The sequence below is a fragment of the Myotis brandtii genome, unplaced genomic scaffold, assembly GCF_000412655.1.
Source record: "Myotis brandtii unplaced genomic scaffold, ASM41265v1 scaffold104, whole genome shotgun sequence".
NCBI classification, from domain to species: domain Eukaryota; kingdom Metazoa; phylum Chordata; class Mammalia; order Chiroptera; family Vespertilionidae; genus Myotis; species Myotis brandtii.
The window spans coordinates 1,215,009-1,231,560 of NW_005353497.1; the positions used below are offsets into that span (position 1 = coordinate 1,215,009).

General features: G+C 38.9%; 1 protein-coding gene across 1 annotated transcript in view; it reads left to right on the forward strand.

Annotated features, from left to right (window-relative positions):
- Positions 1-16,552, forward strand: part of LOC106725776 (hemicentin-1-like) — a gene marked incomplete at its 3' end in the record, with an annotated part of 145,684 nt that overhangs the window by 79,975 nt on the left and 49,157 nt on the right. Inside the window, exon 2 of the mRNA XM_014538131.1 lies at positions 12,635-12,705. Within this exon, the coding sequence (XP_014393617.1) occupies positions 12,635-12,705 (71 nt within the window). The remainder of the gene's footprint in view (positions 1-12,634; positions 12,706-16,552) is intronic.

Consider the following 16,552-nt stretch of genomic DNA (forward strand, 5'->3'; position numbering starts at 1 on the left):
TGAACTAACTCATTAGGTTTTCAATGGCCAACTTCAAGCATGGCACATGGTTACCTAATAAGGATGTAATAATTATCATTGAATTAAAAAGTGTTAGAAGAGTGTTTGCTAAAAGAGATCTTAAATTTTTGTCAGTCTGTTCTTTGGCAGAGTGTATGCGTCATTAATAACTGTACAAGAGTCTTAAATTCAATTTAATTTGCTTTGAATTTTCTTCAGTTAATTCATCTGTCTCATTGACTTTATTGATTTAATTATCATAATGAAATTAATAGGCAAAATTAGAGATAATGTGTGAATGACTTCAGAAGTTCTCTAATTTTTTAGGACTAGATGCCATAATTGTTTTAAGAAATTTACATTACTTTCTTTATATTATTTTATATATTATTTATATTATTCTTTTCTTAAATACTTTTTAGACAGCCATACTAATGTTTTCCGACTTCTCCAGACACCACACTTTTAATTTCTTATTAAATGTTAATTAGCAATCCTAAATCAGATAACTACTTTCTCTTTTTGGTAAGTGCTCTTTTTATCTCAGTCTTGTTTGGGTATTGATATTTTTAAGTACAAAAAAGTGGGAATTAAAGATTAAGCATATTTATGAAATGTGTTATCATGTAACTTTGAATTCTGAGATCTAATTTAATGACAAGTATGGGAAATTAGGTTCTACTAGAGGCCTGGTGCATGATTTTGTGCATGGGTGGGGTCTGGCTGACCTGCCCCGATTGGGGCTGACTGGGCAGGGCCACCTGGGGGGAGAGGGGTCTCGGGTGGTTGGCCAGCCGGTCCCACCCCCTGGTCAAACTCCCTGTTGAGGGGACAATTTGCATATTGGCCTTTTATTATATAGGATTCTTTCCAACAGCAAATACGTAGAGTTCTGGTTATCTAAAATTAAAAATTCACATAAACACAAACTGACTTTTCCATCTTATACAAGGTAAAAATATAAATTTTTTTTTTTAGCCGGCATGGCTTAATAAGAATGTACCTTATTTTCTAGTGCCTTTTAGGGATGGGAATTCAATTTCATTAAATTATCTTAAGTGGTAGGCACAAGAAAAGCATTATCTTTTTTTCTAAGCTCTCAGTTACTTCTTGTATCATAATTGATACATATTTTCCCTTGACATTGCCCTCGTTTAATGCCCTTGACATTGCCATGAAAGTTGCTGGCAGTAGCAGCATGCTGTCCTCATTAAACTTTCAGGGCAACTCTGTGGTATGATTATTATCCCCATGTTATAGATGAGGAAACTGAATCATTGAGGTTAAGGAACTGGACAAAAATGAAAAGCGAAACACCAAATACGTGGCCACACCTTGATTCTAATCCAAGTCGTTTTGATTACCCTGCCCGAACTCTTAACCAAAGCAGTAGACTTGCCTCTTAGGTCCAACATTTAGTCAATATGGGCCATGTGAGTGAACAGCGCCACCGCAAATGCCACTTCCTCTCTGCTCTGCATCTTTGCTGGTGGGGTCTGGAGCCTCGCTAACCCCAGAACCATTAGTCAGTTTGGTTGGGAACTGCACTTGGAAATATTGCCCTTTCGGTGTCTCTGCTAATTGTTATTCAGGGATGCCTGTACAACACATGTTAATTATGGCATTTTGGTTTGAGTACAGATTGTACAACAGAGAAACAACCGCTGCCTTTGGGAGTTCAGGTTTTCGGGGAAGGCTTGATATAATCGGGGAACTGGAATGTTCTTCAGAGTGAAGCGGAGAAGCCTGGGAACTGGGGGCCGGGGTGCTGAAACCCGGTGGAGATGAAAGGACCAACGACTGTGATACCTGAGAAATGCAGAATGCCTCTCGCTGCTTGTCTCTAGTTTGGGGAAAGTGTTGGGTGTGCGCCACAGCCTCTTGGTATCTGTGGGGACACACAGGCCTTTCCTTGCAAGTGCAGCTGTGCTTTGGTGACTTGGGGAGAGAGGGAGTGGGACCGCTGCCATGTGGATGCTTTCCATCCCCAGGTCCGGGCCGAGGTGTCGGGTTAAAAATGCCCTGGAGAAGGTTGACACTGGAACAAAGTAATTAACTTCATTGGCCTTGAGGAGACTTTGGTAACTTCCAAATCTGGGACACTTTTAGTCACCAACGAGGTGATTTCTCTGAACGTCTTCATTTTAGGAGATGTGTTTACATTCAAAATGAATGTTCATTTAAATGATGATTCCAGTCTGTGTTCAATACTTACAACCATACTGGGTATTTCATGCTTCCAGTATTTCTTCTCTGAAGGGAAAAAAGCAAGGCAGATACACGTGTGTGTGTGTGAACAGACACACATCGTTGCAAGAGTGTGTAGAGAAAATAAACATCCATAACAAGCAGAAGGGAACCCACATGTTTGACTGTGCTTGACCTTCAGTGTTACGAGTCTGAAGGGTGTTTTCTTTCATTTAGTCAAAAGGAATTCTTTGTGTGTTCAATAAAGACTAACTGTAGGAAGATGACATTGCCAGGGCTGTGCACTTAAAAGAAAGATGAAAGCTGGAAGTGAGAGGATTGAAAATGAATACCATATCCAGATAATGACTGTTTTGATTACCTCCTAAATACCTAAAATATTTCACCTCACAGCATTAACAGATGATGTCTCAAATCAATGATTCCCTGGCTATCTTGCCTATGCTCAGAAATAACGTACTTTTGTGCCTTTTCCTAGTGGCCATTGAAAACCAATTAAGAACCGCACGCAGCCAAAATTCATGAGCAAACCTCAAGCTTGTATGTGACTAAGTGAAATTCCTCTCTTCTTAAAGTATAAGTACAATAATTTAAAAAATTTGAAGAAAAAAGTACTGTGCCTACTCTACCTATTCTAAATATTAATTTTTAACCTGGTGTGACCCTTTAGAATTTGTTCTTATGCATTATCTGTCTTTGTAGATAGTTACAACACAGTGTATATACAATTCTGTCTTGCCTTTTCATAGGATAAACTTTTGCTTGTGTTTATACATGGAACAGTAGTTTAATTGTTGTCTAATATTATTTAGAGAATCATATGCTTTTAATCATATCTCTGTTTTGACATTATTTATTGGTATACTAGGAATAGCAAAGTCTTTATTTTTAGTGAATTATAACAAAGAAGGAAATGACTTTATCACAATACAATTTTAGGACTCACACCTGTAATACACGTAACTATGGTAAATTCACAAAAGTGGCAACCACTTATCATCTTACCAACAGTATAAATATTCCAGGTTTATTATAATTCTGGTTTGAGTGATAATCTTTAAGAAATTGTGTTCTGTCTTGTCAGGTACTTCAAATTTGCTGCAGTCTGCATCTCTTTCCTTCTAACTAGAGATGAACATTTGTTCCTGGTCTCTTTTCTTTGCCATCCTTACTTCAATGAATTTTCCTTTCATCTAGTGATTGGTAATTTATTTTTTTTAAAAATAAATGGAATGATATCTTTGGATAGTAAAGATTTTAATCTGTTTTAATTGATGACAAACATTGCCAAATCTGGCTTTATTTTCATTTGATTTTTATATTTTCATTTGATTGTATATGTTTATACCTGTCAGTATTTTCCCTTTTGCTTTTTCTATTACATTAAAAAGGAGGGTGTTATTCTTCTATATATGTGTCCTATATTCTACTTTAGATTCAGTTAAAGAATTGTAATGATTATATCGAACCATTTAATCCTTTTGGAGCTTCTTTGATTCAATACTGTAAAATATGAAGTTAAATATTTTAAATTAAATAATCCTGTTTTATATTCCTTGTCTTCAGATACAGTGTGTCTATAGATTGTTCATTCTTTTCTATTTATTACATATTTATTTGTATACCACAAATTCTATCCTCTTAATTATTGGTGTTTGTAATGTCCTTTTCTGTCTTGTCAGTTTTCATTGATATAAATTGCCCGTGTCCTGTTAAAAATAAATTTAAGTATATTGTTGCTAAGTATTTTAAAACATACACAAGCAAGAAATAATTCTTTTTGAGGTTTGTAATATATTATATCCATAAATTAACTTGCCAGAATACATCTATTTTAACATTTAGCATTCTTTATATAACCATGTTGTTGTTGTTTTCATTTAAAAAAATCTCTTATGCTTTTCAATAAACAGTGCTACGTAACTCAATGTCATGTTAAACCTGGGGCATTTACTTTTTTGCTGGGGTTGTAAGTGAGTGGTTCCTTTTTTTAGCCTTCGTAACCCTGGTTTGTGGGTCTCTTCTGGATAGCTGGAGCACCGTCTGGCATCACACATGAAGTATGAATTGTGTAATTCGGGTGAATCTCTTTGAGTTAAATGCTCTGATATTTGCATTTAGAACTGGCTTTGCACAAAATAAAGATGGGTGGCAAAATCCAGGCTGATGGTTTTAAGCCACAATGTTGCAAGGAGGACAAGATCCCCTGAGCATTGCGTGGTGCCTGCGAGGGAGCACCCGTGGGCACCCGGATGCCTGTGGACCAAGTGCGGGCCCATGGTGGCCTCTGAGGTCTTTGCTCTGGGATGCAGCTGAGCTCGGCCTCTGGCCAGGTGGGCTGCAGGGCTCCCGCCAGGCGCGGGACCAAAGCACTGTGCTCTACCTGGAGGGGAAGCTGGTGAAGCTGAGCCAGACATTTCCTCTTCCCATGGCCCTGCTGCCTTAACCCTTGGCAGATAGGCGACCCCCCTGGGGATCTTTAAACCTCAGTGCCGGGCGTGCATGGTATCTGGATTAGGAGTTGCGGAAAGACTTGGCCTGGCTGAGGGCTGAGAATTGGCCTCTGGCCTTGGTCGGTGCTCTGGCTTCCTCATCTCCGCAGCTCCACCCTCACATCCAGGTCTCTGCCAGGGCGGGTGGTGGATGGTGACAGCCGGCAGAAGCAGACATGGGGCTGCTGGGTAGGACCGGGGTTATCTGGGGTAGGAGAACAGGTGGCTGAGAACCTGTCCCCAGAAGCTGGTGAGAGGCAGGACCACACAGGAGCCAAATCTCCAAGCTCAGAGTGCACGTTCCACCGTCCCATGGGCCTTCACTTATAAAACACAGATACAAAGATAAAATATTTCAAGACAGCGACTGCAAAGCATTAAACCCCAGGGCGAGGGCCCTTAGAGAGCAGGGCCTTGTGCTACTGCAGTGGTCAGAAGTCTGTGCAGCCAGCCCTTTAATTGGTAAGACACACCTAGATATGTCTGACTCTGTTTCAATGCATTTGCTTGCTTGAGCTTCTCCTGCCAACTTGAACTAACCTTAACAATATATTGCCTGTTCGTTGAATGAATGAATGCAAGTATTTAGGGCAAACCATCCATATATTATCACATATATACAGACACATAATAGCATCTATTATATTTTTAACAGTGTCTCTGATTCCCATATTTTTTAAAGTATTTACTTCATAAATATGGTTTTGAACCACTGACTTGTATTTTCCCTGTAAGCATGATCAGAGGACTGCATACATTTGTTTAGTTGTGGAAACAATCAGGGCTGAAGTTAAGTCTATTCTCCTAACATGCGGAAACGTCCACAGTATTAATGATACTTTTCTAAGCATTTGCAAACATAATTTTTCTTCTTCAACAACATTTTAACTCTCCTTTCATAATTCTTCTTTTCTTCATCCCTCACTGATGTCTAGATTCATTTGGAAGACTGTTAAAGAATTGCCTAAGAGAACAGTGACAACTTTGCCATGAATTCTAATGTTTTCTTAAAATTTAAAACATATGTTTGTATAAGACTATCATTATTTAAATTTTAAAATGTGCTTGTCCATAGCATCAGTTTTCTTCTTGTTTGCTCTCAGGGTACCTTGAACACATTGGAAAGACTGTTCATTCAATGTTATTAAATAGCATGACTTAAAATATTATGTTTTCTTATCTCTCTGAGGATACCTCATCAGTGCATAGAGATATGTTGATGTTAAAATACTATTTTGTATATAAAAGTACAGGCAAAACCGAGAGTCTGAGCTTCGTTGGCCATTAACAATCCCACGGCTGTTTTTTAAGAGTGCTGGCTGCAGCCCTGGCCAAAGGCCAGTCTAAGCAATAACATCCTACTCCATGTACCTCAAAGTCCTGTGTCAGTTACGAAGGCATTCTCCTTTGCTTCCTGCTCTAAACAACTGTGTAACATTGCTGAATTTGTGTTCATGCTTTTTCTATATCCTGTTCAGCAGTCCAAGCGGAATGACTTGCACTCATTGTACATCTATCATCTGCAGTCTTGTTAAATTGCATCTGTTTCAGGTTATCACACAACTCATTGTTAAATGAATAATCTCTTTGGATGGTGGAGCAGAATGCTATTTAATCACTATTAGCCAACAGGCTATGCATGAATTCATCATTGACCTGGATTTTATAAAACACACCAAATTCATCACTTCATGTCAAAACAATCATTAAGGGCCTGTAAGTGGTCTTGAAAATTACCTGTTTAATGTGAGTAGGAATGCACTCAATTAAATGAGTCCTGAAATATATTTGGCGTCAGCCCAGCTCGAAGTCAGGAAACAGTTCTGTTTTTGTGGATTAGATGCAGATCGTTTAAAAATGGTGCTGGACAGCAACATTATAATTGAATGGAGATAGAGAAATCTGGAAGTGTATGCTGTAGATTAAATTGAAAACAGTGAAAGTAAAGATAGTTATTTATCTGATTTTCTGTAGGCCCCCCCCCCCCCGCCCGCCCAAGCAGGAAATAGGATTTTTCAATTTTCATTTAGATAACGTTAATGCTTTGAATATGTGTGTTTATACTAGCAACTTCGCACATAGAAAACATCGTAATTGATTTGTGTTAAATTAATCGACCGGGAGTAGGAGTTTTAGGAAGTGGAACTTGTTGAGATTGAGCTCATTGAAGGGACTTCTGAGTGGGCCATGCCTCAACGTCTGGAATTGTTGTGCTGTAATGTCACCCTCTGTGAACCAGTAAGTTCCAGTCATACCTCATCTCCTCCTTGATGCCTCTACAGCAGCGGTTCTCAACCTGTGGGTCGCGACCCCTTTGGCGGTCAAACGACCCTTTCACAGGGGTCGCCTAAGACCATCCTGCATATCAGATATTTACATGACGATTCCTAACAGTAGCAACATTACAGTGATGAAGGAGCAACGAAAATAATTTTATGGTTGGGTCACAACATGAGGAACTGTATTTAAAGGGCCAGAAGGTTGAGAACCACTGCTCTACAGCGTGCTTCCCAAGAGCTCAGGGTCTCTCTGTCCTCTCTGGACACTGAGAAAACTTTCTGCCCCTCTACCCCTGTGTCACCTGGCTATGCTCAGAGGCTAGATTAGATTCTTAAACTTTTCATAGCTTGATATTTTGTAGGATTTCAACTGTATTTAAATTTCCATCATGGTAGGCCCTGTGATTTATATATTTCTTTGCTTCTTCTATGTTTTACAATATAAATGGTTAGTTTATAATGCAGCTTAGGCGGGTCTTGTTTTCACGTCTCATGTTTGTATGTGTAACTATAAATATAACACCAAAAATATATACTTTAAAACACAACAACAAAGGACATTTGAACACTGTTATAAAAGCATTCACACACAGTGCTTAGACCCCCACACATAGCAATAAATCTTCCTCATATTATCAAGAAACCACTTTGAGTGAAGAAAAACCATAAGGAGCAGAAGTCTGTTCATGGAAAGGAAAAAGGAAATGAGCAAGTGGATATCGATCTTGCCAAGTGAAGCAGTGAAAGAAAATACTGTATGACCTTGTGAATTTCTTTCCATTATTTTCTCAAATACAATCCAGCAGCTCAGATTAAGAGAACAATGGCTGAGATGCTGGAAAAAAATTCAAGCATCTGATAAATCGCTAGGAAATGGGCAATAACAAAATTAATGTAAAAAGGAAAGGCTTCCTTAGTTTCATTAATAACAAATTAATGAAAAGAGGAAAGACTTCCTTAGAGTTTCAGTTATTGTTTTTAATCGAAAGTGGTTTTCTGGCCCGGCTAGTGTGGCTCAGTGGTTGAGCATTGACCTATGAACCAGGAGGTGACGGTTCCATTCCTGGTCAGGGTACATGCCCAGGTTGTGGGCTCGATCCCCAGTGGGAGTCTGCAGAAGGCAGCCAGTTGATGATTCTCTCTCATCATTGGTGTTTCCATCTCTCTCTCCCTCTCTGAAATCAATAAAAATATATTTCTTAAAAAAAAAGTGGTCTTCTGAAGAGCAAGGCATTTCTCATATTTGTAATAATACATGTTACCTTAATGTTTCCTTTGGTTTTAAAAATTTGCTATATGTGGGAAATTGTCTGTTGATGAGCTACATCAATAACCTGATTAAAGTAAAGAACAAAACACTTTGGTTAACAGAGGAAATGGAAAAGTGTTGGTTGGCTACTCGGTGATCACGTAACATGGTCTTTAGTAGTAGCATGGAGGCTCCATGGTGTAATGAAAAAAAGGATCTGGTTTAACCTTCATTGTTTTTTTTTCCTTGTCTCCCTGCTTTCCATCTTTATACATTTATTGATAAGGAATCTACTATAGGTACATTGAGACCATTCATCTTCTGGTGACAGTCAAGTGAGGGAGACACAAAAGCATCGGCAGTTGCAGTATCACCTAGTCTCATGTGGGAGATGCCCCCACGCCACAGACACAGGGTACTTACTGTGCTAGCCCTCAAAGGGACTGGGTGGCTTTAGTTTATCACCTAACCTTCAATTGTTTATGAATTTTATCTGTCCTGCCCTTTTCATGAGGTTGTTGTGAGGCTTAAGGGAGTCCCTCTATGTTACCAAGTATTGTGAATTGTAAAAAATACTTGCAAATATAGTTTTAGGTAATAACAATAATTTGATAGGATATAGGATTGCCTTGTAAACTTGGTATATAGAATTTAAAAAGAAATTAGCATTATAAAGAACTACTTGTTTTCTTCCATTTGAAATCCTGAATTTTCATCTCCTCTTTGAGCTCTCCCTTGTTTCTTTCTAAAACAAAACAGCCAAAAAAAAAAAACACACCCCAAAAACATTCTTTATAGGAATTAGTGCTCCTATACTACCTTATCCGTACTTCTGTTTCTGCACTTGCTGCATTGTACTGTGATTACATGTTTACAGTTTTATCTTCTGCACTAGACCATCAGGACTTGAGGGCAGGGTTCGTGTTTGTTCATCCTTGTTACCAGTGGCAACCACATATACTAGATGCTCAATATATGTTTGCTAAATAGATTGTAGAAGGAATTTTCCAGTGAGGTTTGTTTGTGTGTTTAATTATAGTATCTACTAGGCAAGAGGGATATTTTTTGTCTCTTAAAGATAATGTCCAGACATGTGACAATAAAGAATTCTGGATGTTGTGTGCATCATATTAGGCATCTGGACCATGGCCTGTCCTGCCCGTGGTCCAGAGGAAAGGAGGAGAAAGTTAGTGGTGATATGGTCATGGACAGAATGGAGATCTTGCGAAACAGGAAATGTTAGTCAGCTGTGCAGGTTACTCAGTGTAGAAATGTGTTCAGATATCTTAACCTCTTTCTTCACCGCCATCAATTTTCTATTTCCTCTTCTCTGGACCTCATGTTTTCTTGTCTGTAGAAAAGAGAATTGAACCAGATGATCTTTAATGCCTCTTCTATTTCGATGATTCTATTTGGAGATGGATAGGTGTTTTATTATTTTTTGGTGTGTTTTCTTTATAAACAACGAGGTAAAATTAATTCAATGAAGAGGAAATGATCTCTACATTCTGCTAAGTGTTACACACCTTCATTCTTCCCTTATATATATTATGCAAATATTATCAAAGCAACGCAGTCAAGGGATAGGACTTAAATCAGGCTTTATAGAATGAGAGGTGTATGGGCAGATGAAAGACAGTGGGGATGGTCACGGGGGTGGTGAGGAAGCACAGTAGCTTCATGCTCAGTCAAGGGTGTTGACGAATTTGGAAGATTGGATTAATAGAAGAGAGGGCCTGGAATGCGTTGGAGACTTCTCCTTTAATTCTGTAAGCAACAGAGGACCATGTTCAGGCAGGAAGGGAGGACAAAGTTGTTTGTTACACACCTTCATTCTTCCCTTATATTTATTATACAAATATTATCAAGACAACATTAAAGCAAATTGGAGAAAAGGCAACGCAGTCAAGGGATAGGACTTAAATCAGGCTTTATAGAATGAGAGGTGTATGGGCAGATGAAAGACAGTGGGGATGGTGACGGGGGTGGTGAGGAAGCACAGTAGCTTCATGCTAAGTCAAGGGTGTTGACGAATTTGGAAGATTGGATTAGTAGAAGAGAGGGCCTGGAATGCGTTGGAGAGTTCTCCTTTAATTCTGTAAGCAACGGAGGACCATGTTCAGGCAGGAAGGGAGGACAAAGTTGTACCTGCTGAATGTCATCAAAGGCTTGGCAGGGGATGAAACCAACATGAGCAAAAAGGAAGAGAAGGGGAAGTTGCTCATGACAGGACTGGCACAGGGCTCTACTAAGAGAAGACAAAGACTGGGATGGAAGCAAGTCCTGAAGGGAGGAGGGCCGATTCTGCCAAGTAGTCATATCATTCAATTCAGAAGAGTTGGAAAGGACACTTACAGCTGGAAGGATATGGCAGCTCCACAACTCTTTACCTCTCCTGAGTATTTCTCATAACTGATAAAAGATTTATCTCAGCTGTCCATGTGGTTTGCAAAAAAATGTTTATTAATGAGCTGCAGGAGAGAGTTCCTATCTTTGTTGAACACAGGTGGATATTGGAGTCTCTGGAAAGCTAAATGAAGGCTAATCGGTCCTCTTATTTTGATAGCATTTCTTGGTTTCCATTCTTGAAGAACCAGGCATACATCCAGGGCTATTTTTAAAAATTGTTATTAAAGGGAATGTTCTTGCATGTATGCACTTTTCATTGTTCTGTAATTGTTTTTTTTTTCTAGCATATTTTGTATTCCTTTCCACTGCTTGAGTTTTGAACTCCAGAATTATTTCAGTATTATGCCATGTAGGAATATGGAAGCTTGGCTTAACACTGCTGCTGACAATTTACATGTCAGCGTAACTGCCTGGCATGTTCTCCACTGTTTGGCATTCCTTTGCAAAGTATGCCTTTGTTTAGTCTTGAGGGAGTAGGCTTTGCCGATTTTCCGTATACTCAAGACATGACTTTTGCACAGCTAGCGACTGCTCCGCCTGCATGGAATGTAGATGTTTGCATTTTCACCGTTCCTCCAATCTCCCCTCCATTCCTTTTGCATACTGCAAGGTGTCTCATGTGTGGTGAAGGATGGAGCCATATTTTTGTGTGTAATTTCTAAAAAAAAAATTACATAGGTTATGGTGGACATATTGTGCTTCTTTTCCAATTCACTTCTTTTGTTTCTACAATCCTACAGCCTGTTTTTTGTATCACATTGAGCTCACTATAGAAAGCCTGGCTAATTAATTGTTATCCTTTGAAGTCACAAAATCCTTTTCTAACAGTGTCCCTTGGAAGCTAGAAAATGTGAAAACTAAATGTTAAGTGTTTTTATAATTTTGTACTGTAGTTACATATTACAGTTTTGTAATATATTCATTAGATGTAATAGAATTTTTTTTAATCTACCCTGGGAATTTAAGCTGGTATGTCTCTGCATATGATACTAAAAAATCTACTCTGGGAATTTAAGCTGGTATGTCTCTGCATATGATACTCAGATGAATTGTTTAAATATATGGGTATTTCCTGGGGGAAAAATCTTTAATACCTGTAAGGGCCGCTTTCGACTTGCCTATTTTAAACATTGATTTTTATCTTAAAAAGAGATTAAAATGTTAGTATAGACATGGTATATCCTAAAATAGTATTGCTAACTCAAGCCACACTGGTACCTGGGCTCCTTCTCTTCATCGAACTTCGGTCCTGGTTTTCCAGCAAATGCCGTGGCCGCCACCTGTTCCTATTGGAAGCAGTGATGTTTGCAATACATCGGGGCAGTTAGGAGAGTGGCAGCAACCCCAGAGGGAGTCATGGTGGTCACAGCCAGCTCAGGAGAATGGTGGTAATGACGGACATGAACCCCAGCCATGAGGAAGAAAGTGATAGGGACAATTTCCTGAACTTTTAATGTCCTCATATCTTTGCTTCTGCAAGTTCTTAAAAACCCTGTGGAATAGATATTGAAGGTTATTTGTTCTTATTTTGTTGTTGTTGTTTAGTGTTCCACTTTTTATTTGAAATGAGTTTGGACTTCCTGAAAAGCTGCAAACACATTTACAATATATAGTTAAGGAAACAGAATCATAGGATAAATAGTGATTCACTTAAAATCCAACAACAACATAGGTGTTCAGTAAATATTTACTGACCTGTGAGAGTAAAAAGGGACTGGAACTGAGGTCTCCTGACTCTTTGTCTTGAGACGTTTTTAATTGCTCATTTGCCTTTTGCAAGGCTAAAAACCCCCTCTTTTAGGTATGCATAATTTAATGCAAACTATAAGCTATTCATTGGTAGCTATAAATTAAGAAGTAGGTGTAATTTTGCACATTATTTTGTAGTAATAAATAATGTACTGCACAGTGAAAAGACATTTGCAAACACAAATGCATTAAAGTCTTTTATGCTGTTAATTGCGATTTATTTACCTATGTCATTTTTATCTTCACAGAAATTGGCCCAGTGACAGTTACCACAGATCCCAAGAAATTTCAGTATGAACTGAGGGAACTATATGTTCAGGTGAGTGCTTGCTTTCAACTTTATGGCATTTTTTAGGGAAAGGAAAAATCATATACTTTTAGCTGATTTTCCTTATCTTTATACCTGAAAGAAGTTATTATGAATGTTTCTATTCCAGTACGACCTCTTTTTCTCACGTGAGTCCTAAATAAATTGAACAGTGGGTCGGGGAGTGGGACAGATTGGGTTCAAAGTATCACCGTTCATTCATGCATTGCCAGTGGCTGCTTTCATGCAGCAGCGGCTGAATTGAGTAGTTGTGACAGGATGTGTGGCCCACGCAGCCTAAGAGATGTATCATGTGACCCTGTGCAGAAGTTTACTGACCCCTGCCCTTGCTGAGTCCCTTCTCTGAGAATCATTGGGAATCACCTTTTTCTTATTTTATGGATTTGAGAGAGAAAGAGACAAAGAAACATCAATTTGTTGTTCCACTTATTTATGTGTTCATTGGTTGCTTCTTGTTAACAGAGTCCAAATTAGACTTTGAAGTTTCATGCTTTAGTCTCACTGTTGGGTGAATGACTTAAGAACTGTATATGGTATGAGCGTAATTGGGGCATATATTGAAAAACCCAAAGTTTTGTACTCCAGATAAGGTTCAGTCATCATTCTTACATTGTGCATATCCCTAGTTTAAAATTATTACTAAATTGAATTATATTTAATAAGTATCTAAATAGATTTTATATAGTCATCCCTTGACTATTTTTCTCTTTTACTAAATTTATTCTGATAATTATCATCACTACTATACTTCATTTCCCCCCCTCTTATACCATGGCATTCCTTTCCAGTCATTATCTTGATACTTAATTATAATTTACTTTTATGTCCCTCAACATAACACGTTCTCTGCCACTTTGGATGTCCAGATTCTCTGAAAAAAAATCTTTACATAAAAATTTCAATTGTGGGAACAAGAAATTGTATTGTGCCCTAGTCTGTGTGGTTTAGTTGATTGAGTGTTGTCAGTGCACCAAAAGGTTGCCAGTTCAAATCCTGGTCAGGACACATGCCCAGGTTTTGGGTTCAGTCCCCAGTTGGGTGTGTGCCAGAGGCAACCAGTCAATGTTTCTCTCTCACATCAATATTTCTTTCTCTCTCTCTCTCTCTCTTCCTCCCTCCCTCCTCCCTTCTCTCCCTCCCTCCTTCATTCCCTCCCTCCTTTTCTCTCTTTCTAAAAAAACATCAATAAAAACATATTTTAAAGAAAGAAATTATATTGCTCTCTTGTGCACTTTTAAAAATATATTTTATTGATTTTTTACAGAGAGGAAGGGAGAGGGATAGAGAGTTAGAAACATCGATGGGAGAGAAACATCTATCAGCTGCCTCCTGCACACCTTCCACTGGGGATGTGCCCGCAACCAAGGTACATGCCCTTGACCGGAATCGAACCTGGGACCTTTCAGTCCACAGGCTGATGCTCTATCCACTGAGCCAAACGGGTTAGGGGCTCTTGTGCACTTTTTGTGGTCTGCTCTTCTTCCATGATCTCTTGAAGCACTAACCATGTAGCTCTTATTGAGCATCTGATCCACCCATGGGATGAATTAGTGTCTGCAGCAGAGTGGATTTAAATGGCTGTTGAATAAATGAATGCCATATGAAGGTGGCTTTACTTGATAGTATAAAAGACACCCTTTAAAAACCTAATCATTACTTTTTATTTTATTTATTTATTTAAATCCTACCCGCCACCACAGCTGCACTCACCAGCCCTGAGCCTGGCTTCTGGCTGAGCGGTGCTCCCGCTGTGGGAGTGCACTGACCACCAGGGGGCAGCTCCTGTGTTGAGCGTCTGCCCCCTGGTGGTCAGTGCATGTCATAGCGACTGGTCTACCGGTTGTTCGATTGTAACAGTGGCTTAGGCTTTTATATATTTAGATTTCTACTATTACCTCTAGTACTCCAGAGTCCCTTTAAGGGAAATAATCACCAGATAATTATACCATAAATGAGCACCAGTTATGGAACATGTGCTTGTGAAAGATTTTGCAAGTATAAGTTGTTCTCTTAATTTGAACCCACACATAGTAAAATTGGTTATTACAAATGTGATTCTCAAGCTTACTCAGGTCACCGAAATGGCAAGTAGCAAGGCTGGTTTCAAAACTAAAGGTACTGCCCTTGCCAGTTTGGCTCAGTGGATAGAGCATTGACCCTTGCACCGAAGGGTCCGGGTTCAATTCTGGTCAAGGGCATGCACCTGGGTTGCAGGCTTGATCCCACATCCTCAGGTGAGGATTGACAAAGACACACACACACAAATAAACTGAAGGTACTTAATGCCACTGTCCCTTAATCACGGTGCTACTTTTCCTCTAAATCAGTGATTCCCAAAGTGGGCGCTACCGCCCCCTGGTGGGCGCTGCAGCGATCCAGGGGGGCGGTGATGGCCACAGGTGCATTTGTTTTAACTTTTTTTGTATTACCTTTCTATTCTGAGTTCAATAAATAGTTTCATAATTTCAAACTTCAATGTTTCTAATTTACACCTTTCTTTGCTACATTTTACGAAAAAGGTAGAAACATTAATACATATATCTTTCTGTTTAATTGCTATTAAAATTAAAAAAAAATTAATTTCCAGGGGGCGCTGAGTAATATTTTTTCTGGAAAGGGGGCAGTAGGCCAAATAAGTTTGGGAACCACTGCTCTAAATATTGATTTAAATAGCTTTATTAATCTTCTCCAATTAAAATTGATTTAGATAATCACTCTTTGTATTTTGCTTTAAAGTATGAAAGTAGAGAACTAAAGACAGATGTAGGTCAATGGCTGGTCTCCACCTCAATGAAATAAAGTTGTTCCTTAAAGATTTTGACTTGCACTTTTACCTCCATCACTTTGAGTAATGGCTCACCTAAAATTAATGAGCAGCAAAGGACAAAGTTAATTTTAAACAAAAAATTGCTCCCTTTGCTCAAGCACATGTTCTTGCTACTTAGCTAAGAGGAGGACAAACTGTGACCTCACACTTTGAGTGTGACTTTACAACTCCTTGGAGAGATAAGAACAAGGTACATTTTATGAGACTGAAAAGTAGTGTTTATACTACAGTTGTATATATGGGTGGTGTTTTGGTGATTTTTATTGTCAGAATTAAAACTTTAGTTTGCCGCTGGAGTTTTCTTCAGAGTGATGAATTCTCTGGGGGCCAAAGAATCCTGTATCTTCAGGGAGTGAAGGATGGGGACTGAGATAAGGGAATGGAAGGCTCAGAGAGGGAATTCTTGGCTCTTTTCTGGCCATCCATCCTGGTGTCCTGTCCAGAAGCAAATACCTAGTTGATTTCTTAATGATCTTTTGTGTGTACTTCAAAGGACAAAGTATAGAAGGGTATTACGGCTGCAGGATTGCTTTTCAAAGCAGAATATACAGACGGAATGGGGTGGGTGTGGATTCTGATGGGAAGTTACTTGATTTTCTTTTCAAAGTGTGCATGCGTGGGAGTGTTCTTAAGGGTAAATCCGTGAGTCATTGCAGAGTAAATATTGCAGTTACATGTGACAAAATAACATTGAAGAAGAGGAATCCACTGACCTGTGATGCTGCATGTACTCCATACTTACTACTTAACCAACTGAGGGATTGCTCTGGTCCCAGCAATAAGTACTGCATCTAATTTTGTCAGTTTTTAGATGATGGGAAGGATGGAGATAGAAATATTTTCCTTGGGAGAGTGTTTCTTAACCTAAAGCCAGGACTCCGTAGAGAAAATTATAAAGCTCATTTCAACCAAGTGGATGTAGAGGAAAAAAAAGTTTCTTCTCAGTCCAAATTGCTCAGAAGTGGTTCTCAAGAAGCCATTTCTTAGGCTTTGAAAAGCTCTCAAAGAAGA